This window comes from Zalophus californianus, chromosome 1, assembly GCF_009762305.2.
Source record: "Zalophus californianus isolate mZalCal1 chromosome 1, mZalCal1.pri.v2, whole genome shotgun sequence".
NCBI classification, from domain to species: domain Eukaryota; kingdom Metazoa; phylum Chordata; class Mammalia; order Carnivora; family Otariidae; genus Zalophus; species Zalophus californianus.
Window position 1 is genome coordinate 158,816,827 of NC_045595.1, and position 12,818 is coordinate 158,829,644.

The 12,818-nt window shown below is 40.8% G+C and overlaps 1 protein-coding gene across 2 annotated transcripts in view; it reads right to left on the reverse strand.

Annotated features, from left to right (window-relative positions):
- TMPRSS7 (transmembrane serine protease 7) overlaps positions 1-12,439 on the reverse strand; it is a 31,742-nt gene extending 19,303 nt beyond the window's left edge. The window contains exons 1-7 of one of the 2 annotated variants that reach the window (XM_027586056.1): positions 12,332-12,439; positions 9,973-10,040; positions 8,666-8,859; positions 7,629-7,667; positions 6,467-6,695; positions 5,020-5,150; positions 2,965-3,077 (exon numbers count right to left, since the gene is read on the reverse strand). In XM_027586056.1, the coding sequence (XP_027441857.1) occupies positions 2,965-3,077; positions 5,020-5,150; positions 6,467-6,695; positions 7,629-7,667; positions 8,666-8,859; positions 9,973-10,040; positions 12,332-12,424 (867 nt within the window). In that variant the 5' untranslated portion in view covers positions 12,425-12,439. The remainder of the gene's footprint in view (positions 1-2,964; positions 3,078-5,019; positions 5,151-6,466; positions 6,696-7,628; positions 7,668-8,665; positions 8,860-9,972; positions 10,041-12,331) is intronic. The other variant, XM_027586057.1, reaches the window with a different exon arrangement.
- Positions 12,440-12,818: the final 379 nt, after the last annotated feature.

Here is a 12,818-nt window from a genome sequence, read left to right on the forward strand (position 1 = left end):
AATAAAATCTTTAAAAAAAAAAAGAAGCAGGGAAGAGGGATTCCTTTCTGGAGAATCCCACCTTTTTCCTAATGACACGAGGAGGTGAACTGACATGGGCCACTGTAATCTCTGCTTGTGTCGGATGCATCTAAGTTGGTGGGTGCTAGGCTGATGGCATCTGTGATAAAACAATTCAAAACCCCACTCCATGTTTCTCTTTTGAGATTGCATAACAAAATGTATTAGTTGGAAAACAAAAAGAAGGAAGAGAGAGGGAGGTAAATATTCAACTAAGCGATTGTTATGAAACATAGGGAAACTGAACATCTTTAGGGACCTGGAGGGCGGATTTGCTTATGGGGGGGCAGGATTCCTTTTAATGCTGCCTGGGTCACTTTTTTTTTTTTTTTTTTGAATAGCCTCTGGCCAGTGGCTTGCCCCAGCTTTATTTCCCTATTTATAAAATGTGATGAGTCTCTCTCCTCTATCAGAGGTATGTTTTAAGAGCAAATAAAAATGTGTGTGCCCGAAACAAATGTAGGTGACATGTTATAAGCCTCAATACTCTTTTTCACGTTTCACCACACCTCTTTCCCCTGCAGTCTGTAAGCTCCGAAAGAACAAGGACTTGACTTTGCTACCGAGTGTTCCCTATGGTTATGCGCCTGAAACTGACATTCAATAGACATTTGTTAATTCTTGGGAGAAAAATTGCAGGGACTTTAGGTTGGAACGGGAGTTAATCCTTCTCAGATAAATGAGACCTTAAAACTCAGCTGAAAGGGAGTTTGCAAAAGGGATTGATGGCTCTTCAGTTACATTTAGAAATCAGACAAGCGCTAAGAAGGATGGAGGATGATAGAAACCAACTCTTGTGTACAAAAGGTTTTATCATGACTTGAGTCAATATTTTTGTCAAGTCATTCTTCTCAGTCGTTTGCAATAAATTCAAAGCTATTTTACAGGTGACATTATTTTTTTACATGAATTCCATTTGCAGAAACATGCTATCACAAAATTTTAGGTGGCTGTTCAAAGCCATCCGAGAAAGGGACAGCTTTATTGAACGTCCACACTCAGGAGGACCAACCTTGACCTCTGGGAAATGGCGTCACCCACCCCAGTCTGTCCCCAGTATTTCCTGTCTGTCTCCCCTCTCCCATTCTCCCCACTCCCTCCGTGGCATGCTTTTTTCTTTATGAAGGGTTCTTTTTACTCAGCATTTCTAACCCTTCACCTGTAGTGAAATAGAATCTAGTATTCTTTTTTATATCCCGACTAGAACAATATTTAGGGATCTTCACATTAGGTTTAATGGGTTATCACGGAATCAATGTTTATTTTACCTCGAAGGAACTTCAAACATTTGATAGAGCTCTTGGGAATGGGCTTTTCTTGTTCTGGATGTCATAAAGAAGATACACCCGCTTTTTTGGAGAGATGGAAGAGACAGATTTGATTCTCTTTTTCCTTCCCCAACTCATGAGTGACCCGAGGCACTGAGATTCTGCTGCCCGGAGGCATTAAGAATCTGGTGGTGAGCAAGAGTCCAGAACCTTTGGGTTTTCATTATCTTGGAAATGTTTGCAACAAAGACGAAAAAAATAATTTAAGGGTGTATGCCATCAGGACATTGACACTAAATACACATTTGGGTATAATAAAATTATTAAAAATATTTAACTCTGGGGCGCCTGGGTGGCTCAGTCCTTAGGCGTCTGCCTTCAGCACAGGTCAGGATCCCGGGGTCCTGGGATCGAGCCCCGCATCGGGCTCCCTGCTTGGCGGGAAGCCTGCTTCTCCCTCTCCCACTTCCCCTGCTCCCCCTGCTTGTGTTCCCTCTCCCGCTGTGTCTCTCTCTGTCAAATAAATAAATAAAATCTTTAAAAAATATATATTTGACTCTTTGTGTACAAATGAGACATGCAGCAAGCATGCCCCTGCCTCGGGGCCTTGGTCTCATCTGTTCTCTTTGCCTACAACACTCTGATTCTAGGGACGCATGGGTCAGTTCCCTCATCTCTCTCAGGTTTCTGTGCAAAAGTCCACTTGTTGGCGAGGCTTCCCCTGGCCGTGCTATTTAAGGTAACAAATTCCTCACATCCTGCCCTTCATACTCCCATCACCCACTCAGCTCCAGAGCCCCCTTCCCTGCTTTGTTCTTCTCCATAGCGTTGTGCCACCGTATACCCTACTGTACATCTTTTTGTTCGTTTGTCGCCTGTCTCCCCCTACTGTACGGTAAGCTCCATGAGAGCCGAGCTTTTGTGAATGTGCCTCAGGTACCATGGATCCCAGTGTCTGGAATACTGCGGACACATAGTAGGCATTTCATAATAACATGCTGAATGAATGCAAACCCTAAACTCCTTGCCACTTACGTCTAATTGCTATGCCTCACAAAAATGGTTTTACACATAGATGCTGAAAGAGCCCTGCCCTATGTTCCTCCACAGGACACTACAGTTGGAGAAAGAAAAATAGTTATAGACTAAAATTTTAAAGAAAAAAAAAAAAGAAGGAACTCTGTTAAGGACCAGGTGGCGATGTATATATTTTATATAAATTTACAAAATTTGGTTTGCTTATATAACTGAAATATACACTGCCTAATTCAATTTATTATTTTTTATTATTCTTACAAAAATGCTGACAGTGAAATAATTAAAAATTGATAAGTGAGCTCTATCACAGTAAAATAATAAATTGTTTGATCCTGTAACAGTATCTTTGCATTTTTTAATACAAACAAACAAAATAACAATTGGAAAAATAACCCCATCTGCAAAGAACAGTAAATTTATGGGCAGCAGGTTGAAATTACAAGGAACTTTCATGTTCTAGGTAATGTATTTGATTGTTTAGATATTATAAAATTAACTAACATTCTTTTTGTAGTAAAAAATAAAGGTAATTAAAAATAGATTGCTACTAAACGTAAGATAACAAAATTTTTCTAAAGTAGTGGTAAAACTAGGCTACCTGAAATTTCCAGGTACACTTGCATTTCGGAGGATAGTAGCTTGGGTAATACGGACTTGAAATTTTCCCTTCAAAGCCAGTGATTTCTTTGACCAATACTGTGTTTTCACACTCTGAAAAAAATATCCAGTAACACACACAATGACTTGCAGTTGTGAGACTATGGGAAATGCACTGCATACATTTCTTTAACTACAAACACACACTCCTTGATCAACAAACTTACATACTTTTTGAAATTTAAACTAGTTTTTCCAAAAAGAAACAGTACCCTATAGACATATGGCTTATCTTCTTATTCAAATTCTATATTTGTTTTCTGATCATATTTTGACTACAGATCTAGAGGATGCTATTACTCTCTTTAAAAACATAGCTTAAATATATTTTAAGGTTTCTGAGCTTATTTGTTCAATTGAGTGTATATTTGTTGTTGAAGAAATATCCCCAGTTTACATAACATGTTGTTCTGTTTAAATAAAAACAGTCTAAATGTCTATTCTTACTGTAGGGTCATCCTTCTGCTAAAATGCAATTTCCTTGAGAGTACTGATTTTTATCTATTTTGTTTGCCACTTTCCCTAACACCTGAAATCATTCCTGGCATATAGTACATGCTCAATAAATGTTCACAAATTCCACTGCAATATTTCTGAGCTAATCATATTTTTAATCTTTGGAGTTAGAGATAATTTTCAACACAACAACATTTCAAATAGCTAGTTCAATTTGGTTCAATAAATCAATTTTATATTTAGTTTTGTAATAATTTGACAGAAAAAAACCTATCAAAATAAGCCACTGCCTTAAAATGTCGGTGGACCTACGAAGCTATGACAATCTAACTTAAGCCAGATCCACTGTCCTCCTCACCCACATCTCTCATTCCACTCCTTTTGGCCTTGTCAGTGCTCAGAAAGAAGTTACCAAGACATGACCTGGAAGATCTGACCGGTTACAAGGCAACAAATATTACAAAAAGACTAGAGTTGCAGTGAAGGCTCTTTTTTTTGTTTTGTTTTGTTTTACTTCGTCAACCCAAGTCAAAAGGAGAAGAATGAAAGGGAGCTAGGTCACTTTTTGCTCACTCTCTGACCTAGGAAAACCCACTAAATCTCTGAGTTTTACTTCCCGTGCACTTTCTAGGATGGCATTCACACGCAGAGCTATTAACGAGAGTTCACGGAAGACAGCCACTGTAGTGTGGTAGGTTCTGTGCTATTATCGCTGAGTTGCCAATGCACCCTTTTCCGACGCTCTTATGGGGACTTTGCGAACCGCTTCTCTCCCTTGCCACCTGGCTTCCTGCCAGGCCCAGCCAATAGGGGGCGCTACAGGAAGACTAGAAAACTTGAAGGAGGCAGAATGGGGCTTCTTGCGTGTTTCGTTTCCACTTCCTGGGAAAGGTACCCCAGCAACGATTCTTACCCCATCCCCCTTCTTCCCCTTCTCCCCCCCATTCGCTCCCCCTCCTTCGCACAGCTACACTTTCTTCCTATAGCAGAGTTGAATCCTGTATGCAGTTTTCCCAACTTCCATTTTATTGCATCTTCCTCGAAGATACCAGCCCCGGCTGTCTGGCACCCCCTCCTTGAAGGTCTGGGTCCCAAGTCCGTGAACACCGGCTCTGAACTCAGAGACACCGCATCAGCTGAGCAGCAACCCCCGCTCCCCTGCGCCAGAGGTCTGAGTTTCAGTCCACAGACCCCCCTCCACACTGTAAATTGTCAGCATTGCCACCACTTTCCTCTGCCCCCCCCCCCCCCACCGAACTACAGAGGGGTAGTTGCTTCCTACATGTATTACACCCAGAACACCTTACGGTTTTCTTTCTGCCTTTTGATTGACCTAGCTGACACCTTTATGCCGAGTTAACAATTCTTCACATTAAATCCTCTCTGTTTAAATAATATGATCTCTCTCCTCTGACTGGACCCTGAGTCAAAGTCCCTGACTAAGAGGACTGGTATTACAACACAGCCTCAGGAGAGATAAGACTGGAGTATCATAATAGATACTTTTCAAGGTGACTTTTTTCAATTGGGAGAGACTTACTTTCTTCCGGAATGACCTCGAAAAATGCCCGGATTCCCGATAGCCTCCGTATCTGAGGAGACTTAAATGACACCAACATGAGATTATTTGTGGAGACAAAGGACATTATCATTCTTGTAGGTTCACAAATTCTGAAACCAGACAACAAAAGTCCGTGGATAACAGGTTATTGAGCAGTGAGCCTCCATCCACCACTAATCCCACCCATTTCCCAGGCCATCCACACGGTTCTTGTTAGTCAGACTCCGCCAGCCAGATCTTCATCTGCCACAGGGCACCACGGAGGGGAGCTGATAAGGGTTAGAAACTTCTGCCCAGTAACTATCAAAGAATTCTGGATGGCTGTCACTGGACGCCCCCCACCTTGAGAGCGAGCAAGGCATAGACAACTATTGAAATGGCTGGGGTCCTGAGCTCTGCCCTCAGGAAAACTGGGTTCAAAACTCAGCTCCATCTCTAAACTGGCCAAAAGAGCTTGGGCAGTCGAGTAACTCATCTTCATGAATGCCAAATCCCCTACTATGAAACAGTGGTAGTACCAAGAGTCTACTCCTTGTGGCTTTGGGGTGAGGATTATGTGTGATAATAGCATAGTATGTCTGGAAGGATGAAAAGAAATAATAATAATGACTGAGGAATGGGAGCCAGGGACCAACTTATTTTTCACTGTAACCATTATGTACTGTTGAAATTTCTAGCATATGCATATTCATCACCAAAATATATATACATACATACATAAAACACGGTTACATACATAAGCACTATTAAAAATAATAAGATAATTCATGTGCCTTTTTAGCACAGTGAGTAACAAATAGTACATTTTTGATAAAGTGTAGCTATCATTATTAAATTATCAAGATAGTAAGCACTCATAAAAAGATGTCTACTAGTAAGTAAAAAATACTAGGGCATATAAATACGTGTGTGTGTGTGTGTGTGTGTGTGTGTGTGTGTGTGTGTAGAATGAGAATGTGCAAAAACATAACAGACATTTGTTCTAGCTAATGGGACTGTGAAATATTGATCTTTTTCTCTGTTCACTTTCACAATGAACAATTGTGTTATCTTTTTAATAAGGGGAAAAATTTTAATTGTTTTACTAATGGTATGCAATCATCAGAATTTTTATTCTCACACTCTAATGAAACAGTAGATTTCATTGCAGTTGCAACAAAAGTAAAATTAAACAGAAAAGTCAGCTAGATTTCAGAAATATTGGCTGAAGTTCCTGTTATACTGATTTTGACCCTTGTAAGCAACAAGTAAAAAGCAAAAGTTGTGTCTGATAGGTGCTGGCTAATACAGGGGATACTAAGTAAGGCTTGGGTCAGTCTTGAATCTCACAAGTGCACACAAAAATAGGTTTCAAAGTCTAAGGGGAAGGAGATACTGCCCAAGAGAGATACTGTAAAAAAGTCTTTTTACTCGCCAACCCGAGTACCTATACAAGATGGTGCTCCGGATTGGCAAGAGGGAGTCGTAAATGGTCAGGGAGTCGGTGACACAGTTGGCAGCTTCAATCTGGACGGACTCTATAGAGAGACGAATCAGATAGCCCACGATGGCCACCAGCTTGAAGTGGCACATCAGCCTCCCTGAGGTTGCAGAAATCTCCAGAGGGTAGCGGAGAGACAGATGATCTGCATAGAAGGACTGAGAGCAGCCTTTGTCTGTGGAGACAGCACTTTTATTTTGTTTTGTTTTAGGAATGACTTTTCTAGACATCTTTATAAAGAGTAAGAGTGGAGGACCTCTGCTGTTTTTGTCAGCCTGGAATCCACTCCCCTCTCTTCTGGTAACAGCACCAAGACTTTACTTTGAGAAACTATCCTTACCCTGCCTGTATGGTTTGGTTGGGGTTAAACTCACCTCGAGGTCCAGAGATGGGAACGTGACCCAGACTGGCCAATCAGAGTAAAAGAAACTGGTTCATAAATGGGCAAGCCAGCTGATCTGAGACACTGAGATCAGCCCCAGGACTTCTGCAAAAATTCTGGAAATTTGTGTGGGCTTTTCTCTTTTTTCTTTTTTCTACTATTGCTGCTACTGATAAATTATAAGCTTGGATCTATTGGTTGCCAGTCATGACACTGCATTAGAAGAATACACTCGATGAAGCTTCAACAGGGAAAAGCAGAGATGCAGAGTTCTGATGATATTTTATTTTACAACCTGGCCCCAAACATGCCTGAAGCCAGAACATTCCATGTATGTCCCAGTTACAAGAGCCAATCACGTTTCTTCTGGGCTTAAGCCAGTTCGAGTGTATTTCTGTCACAGGCAACTGAAAGAGCACTACCAAATGCCATCATTTGAAAAAGAAAACTATAGGGGCGCCTGGGTGGCTCAGTCGTTGAGCGTCTGCCTTCGGCTCAGGTCATGATCCCAGGGTCCTGGGATCGAGCCCCGCATCGGGCTCCCTGCTCGGCGGAGAGCCTGCTTCTCCCTCTCCCACTCCCCCTGCTTATGTTCCCTCTCTCGCTGTGACTCTCTCTGTCAAATAAATAAATAAAATCTTAAAAAAAAAAAAGAAAAAGAAAACTACAGCCAAAAAGGATAGTGATTTGGAGGCAGCGTAGGAGAAACTGCATGTCATACTTTACCAGATCCTATAGTTGAAGAGTAATCTGACCGAAGCCCAGCTGCATTGAAAAAACACATGGAAAAGAGACTATCAGTTCCAGCATTTCATTTTGTTAGAATTTTGCTCAGTAAAAATTCCTTTCAGTCCTCTAAAAGCAATTCCTCATATCTGGGATTTGCTTTAACATGATCCAGGGAGGGTGGGGGAAGTTGTTTATGTATTTCGAGAGCAAGTGGGATGGCCAGGAGTTCATAGTTGTTGAAGCTGAGTAAAGGGTATATGAGAGTTCATGATAGTATTCTCTTTACTTTTCTTGATGCTTGAAATTGTCCATAGTGACACATTTAAACATCCCTAAAGGTAAAAAGCAACCAAATATAATAATAATTAGTCCTAGATCTGAAATAGTATTTGTGGTGCAGACTTTTCCACTTTTCCACTTCATTCATTCATTTAGCAATACTTATCAGCCACATACTACTACATTACATGCCTGGCATATAGATCGATCAATATCTATCTATTTATATCTATATCTATATCTATATCTATATCTATATGATTTAAATCAAGAGAGAAAGTTGCATAATTTGGGGGTCACACAATTAATTAAAGTATTTTACTGGCAAATCGAATGATAAAATTTGCATTTTGGCAGGGCTATTCAACAGGCAATTGTGGAATGCTGGGCAACACTCTATAACACTGGTGCAGTTCTAGGTTCTATCTGGACAAAGGAAAAGACAAGATAAGCCTCAGCAAAATTCTTTCTTCTTCAGGACTTGGAGCCTTAGTTTGAAGACTCGTATAGCTGAATTAAATATAGGGCAGGGGACACTGTAACAAATTCAATCTCATATGTATTTTGAACCCACTTCTATTGTCCAATCATTGTATATAACATTTAGCAATTTCCTTTATCAATGTCCTCAGCTAATACTGTTTTACTGGGATTGCAGAAGGGAATACAATTCATTACAATAATGACCGTGTTTAATGGCAGTATCAGCAGTGCTGCAGGAAGGAACGCATAAAGGAGAATTACCCAATAATCACCATTTAGTACCACAGAGTCCATGTCTACAGCAAGGCCCTGCAAGCTCCCCACAGAGGTTCGGTTTATGATGCTCGTCTGGATGGAGTCCTTCAAAATGGCGGCCACACAGTCCTCACAGAAGATATGGCCCTTGGCATGTGGCATAACAAACACAATCCAAAAGTGGACAAGGAGGCCACCTTTGTTGTTGCTGCTATAGGAAAAAAAAAAGAGAGATGTTCAGGTATATATCTTAGGAAGTGGACTCTCATAAAAAGCCAGTGACCCGACTGAATGATTCAAGGTAAAGCCAGGAACTTCCAAAATTCCTTCTTTAAGAAGTCATTGACTCTTATTGTGGGAATTGGGAAGGGAAAGCATCATAGTATGTGTCTTCCTGTGTTGGGTTCACATCTAGAATCATTTGTGTATAGTTGCATCTCCCTGGAGAATATACTATTTTTATGGATATCAGTCATTCACTGCTATTACAAATAACAACAACTATGATTTTTGACACTTTGCCATGTCCAGACACAGTGCTAAATTCTGCTTTATCCCACTTAGTCTTATGAGGAACGTCCTATTATTCCAGTTTTACAGGAAAGGAAGTCAAGGCCAACTACAACTGAAAATCATATGGTTAATAAGTAGCAAATCCAGGAATCGAGTCCAACTTGGTTTTTAGCCAAACCCTAGAGCAAGAGCTCTAAGTGCACAAATACTGTCATGTTTTATGAAAAACAAACCTTAAGTGTTCTATGGTAAATAATGCAGGAAAGAGAAGTAGACAAATTGCTCTACTCCCAGACTTCTTAGTGCCTTTGGTATGCCAAAGTGAATTGTGAGTCTCTGCAGATATACTGGAGGTGGGGAAACATAGCACATAATTAAAAAAATGAGTTTTAATAAAATAAAAAATTTAAAATTCATAAAATAAATTTTAATACCTATTATTTGACTATGAGATCCGTTTTTTCCTCAGAAAATCTCCAGTGACCAGTTTTTGGCGGAACATATTTTGAGAAATCCTGGACTGTGTTTTGTTTTTACCCCCACCCGATGGTAGCCACGATTGTGGCCATTTTGCCCAGCAACATTAATCCCGGGGGCCCAGGATCACAGCTGTGGGAGAGGGCAGGTTTTGGCAGATGAAGAGAAAAACTCAGCATGACAACAGGGCTGAGTTGGGTCACCAGTTGTGCTAAAAGCACAAAGCCGCCCCCAGGAAGTTACTGGAGAGTGGTCATATCTGAGCCCTTCCACAGCATTAAGAGGAATTTACAGCAGTAAACACAGAAGTCCCAAAGTAAGGGATATACATTACCTGACATCTGCAACGACAGACTGCTTATAAAATTTAGAGAAGGCAGATGTTGTATAAACCAGGTTTACCTGAAAAAGAAAAACCGAGGTGTCTGAAGTCTTTCAAATTTGGCTTTGTTTTGCGGTATCTAGCATGCTGTGGGCCCAAGCTCTGACAGCTAGCAAGGAGAAAAGCAGGGCTCTGGCTGAAGGCTCAAGTCTTGGATTCCTTCCTGTCTCTGTGCTCTCTGTGAAGAATAACCAGTTACCTTCGTTCATTCATTGCTGTCTCCAGACACCCTAACCAAGCTTAACTTCTGTATTCTCCCTACTCCAAAGGTTATTTTTCTCCACAATTAATAAATCAAACTCCTTCAAGTACATTGTCAAAGTCCTTGACCCAACCTCTTTTCTATCAATGCACAACCTGGAAAATTTATATTCTTAAGGACACATTGCCGTACTAGCCACTAGGGGGCAGGCGGTGCCCTCCTCTGGGTCTACCATCCCCCTTCTTCCTGTGCAATCTCTAGGGAACCCAGCCCTTTTAAAACGCGGAGCTGGAGCCAAAGGAGAGCTGTTTCAATTTACCTTCTTTGCCCTTCCTCAGCATTTCTACAGCTAAACTGTCTCTGCCAAATCTCCTCCTCCTGTGTTCCCCTTCCTACCTAATGGCAAAATCACCCACCTAATTGTGGGGTTTAAATTCACTATGCAACCCAGAATATGTTACCTAAAACTACTGAGCCCTCACTATTTTTTTTTCTTTTTCTCTTTCTCTTTCTCTTCCTCGCTCCCTCCCCCCTTCTCTCTCTCTCTTTCTTTCTTTCTTTCTTTCTGCCTGTCTTTCTACTGTAAAGCGATCAAAATGCTTACCAAGAATCTTCGGGCTAATCTGAGGACTAACGGATATATAGTAAAGGTAAAGCATTTAGCTACATAGTCTGTGTGTAGGTGGCCTTCAGGAAATAGGAGTCACCGTGCCCACTGTTGTTTTAGCTTATCCCCCCCACAGCTCCCCCCTCTACATGGCAGGGCGCCTGTCACAGCAGTAGGGGCACCACTGTGTAGGTCACCCTCGTCATCACTGTGCGGATACAAACTGGCAGAAGCTTTCTGGTTGGTAATATGTACTAAGAGCCATGAGTAGATATTGGTATACACTTTTAGGGGATCAGCTAAGGAAGTAATCACAGATATACACAATCTATGTAGCAGTTTTGTGTAGCATTATCTATAGTAGAAAAATGGGAGACAACTTAAATATCCAATAAGAAGGGATTGGCTATGCCATTTGCAATGATGTGCATGGAACTAGAGGGTATTATGCCAAGCAAAAGAATACCATATGATTTCACTCATATTGAGAGTTTAAGACACAAAACAGATAAACATAGGGGAAGTAAAAATAAAACAAGATAAAATCAGAGAGGGAGACAAACCATAAGGGACTGTTAACTATAGGAAATAAACTGAGGGTTGCCGGAGGGGAGGTGGGTGGGGGGGATGGGGTAACTGGGTGATGGGCATTAAGGAGGACACTTGATGTAATGAGCACTGGGTGTTATATGCAACTGATGAATCACCAAATTCTACCCCTGAAACTTATAATACGCTATATGTTAACTAAATTGAATTTAAATAAACATTTTTTAAAAAAGGGATTGGCTAACTTTGTACCTATTAAAACTTACATTTTTAAAAGAATATTTACTTGCATAGAAACATGCAATCCAACATTAAGAGGAAAAATTCAGATTGTAAAACTGAATATCTACTAATATTCCAATATTGTGCTGTCCTCTATGTCTATGTGGCCCAGAATAAAAAGGGGCTCTATCTCTGGAGATGATGTTAAAGAAAATTTTAATGTTCCTTTTTGTAACTTTCTGAATTTTACAATTTTTAATAGCTAAATACATATTAGTTCTATGAAGAGAAAATTTTTTAAAAAAAAAGTAAAGAGATTCCAGTGTGTTGAGGTTGAGATAAATGTGTAGAGCTCCCGGAATTAATCAATATGATTGTAACTTTAGTTCTGGAAGACATTTTAGAGATCGCCTGATCCAATTCCTTTATTTTACAGAGGAGAAAAACTGGAGCTCAGAGAGCTATTTGCTTTTACTTTCAGTAATAAATAAAAGACATGAGTAAACAAATTAAATTAAATTAATTAGCAGTTCTATCAAATAAGCAATTACAGCCAAGATGAGCTAAATCTCGTGTTTCCCTCTGACGTCTTCCTTGAACCTCCCTGCTCACCTGGGACACTTGTGACCCCTCCACCCCAACCCCTCATCCCCTGACCCCTGACCCCACTCTCCCCAGCCTCTCACACAACCTTACCCCCCCCCCCCCGCGCCTCCCCCCCATCACCTCACCACTTGCTGCACAGTCCGTGCCACTGATAGAAATTCCCTGGACTCCTTCTGTTGGTATTCAGGAAGAAATTCGATGTTGGTGATGCGGAACATCCCAACAAAGTAAAAAGCATCTTTGCTTTCTGTCTTACCTGTAAGACAGGAGAGGAAGCGGGTAAGGGGCTCTCCTCTCTGTGTGGCAGTGAGGCACTATCTGATCTATGTCAGTATCAGGCTTGTCACATGGTTCTATTGGACAGCTACGTATGTTACTGGTTCATAGCCTGGGAAACTCTAAATGTTGTTGATAACAACACTTCCATCAGCAGTAAATCACCATTTCTCTTAGGATAGTCTATTCTCTTTACCGACTTCTGGTAAATACTTATACATGTCCTAGAGTCACCGAGGGACCAAAAAGAACATATGCAGTTTTCATGGATCCTGAGTCTGTAGACGGTAAGGAGGTAAGAAATGTCTACTCTGAGGTCAAGTGAGCATAGTGGGA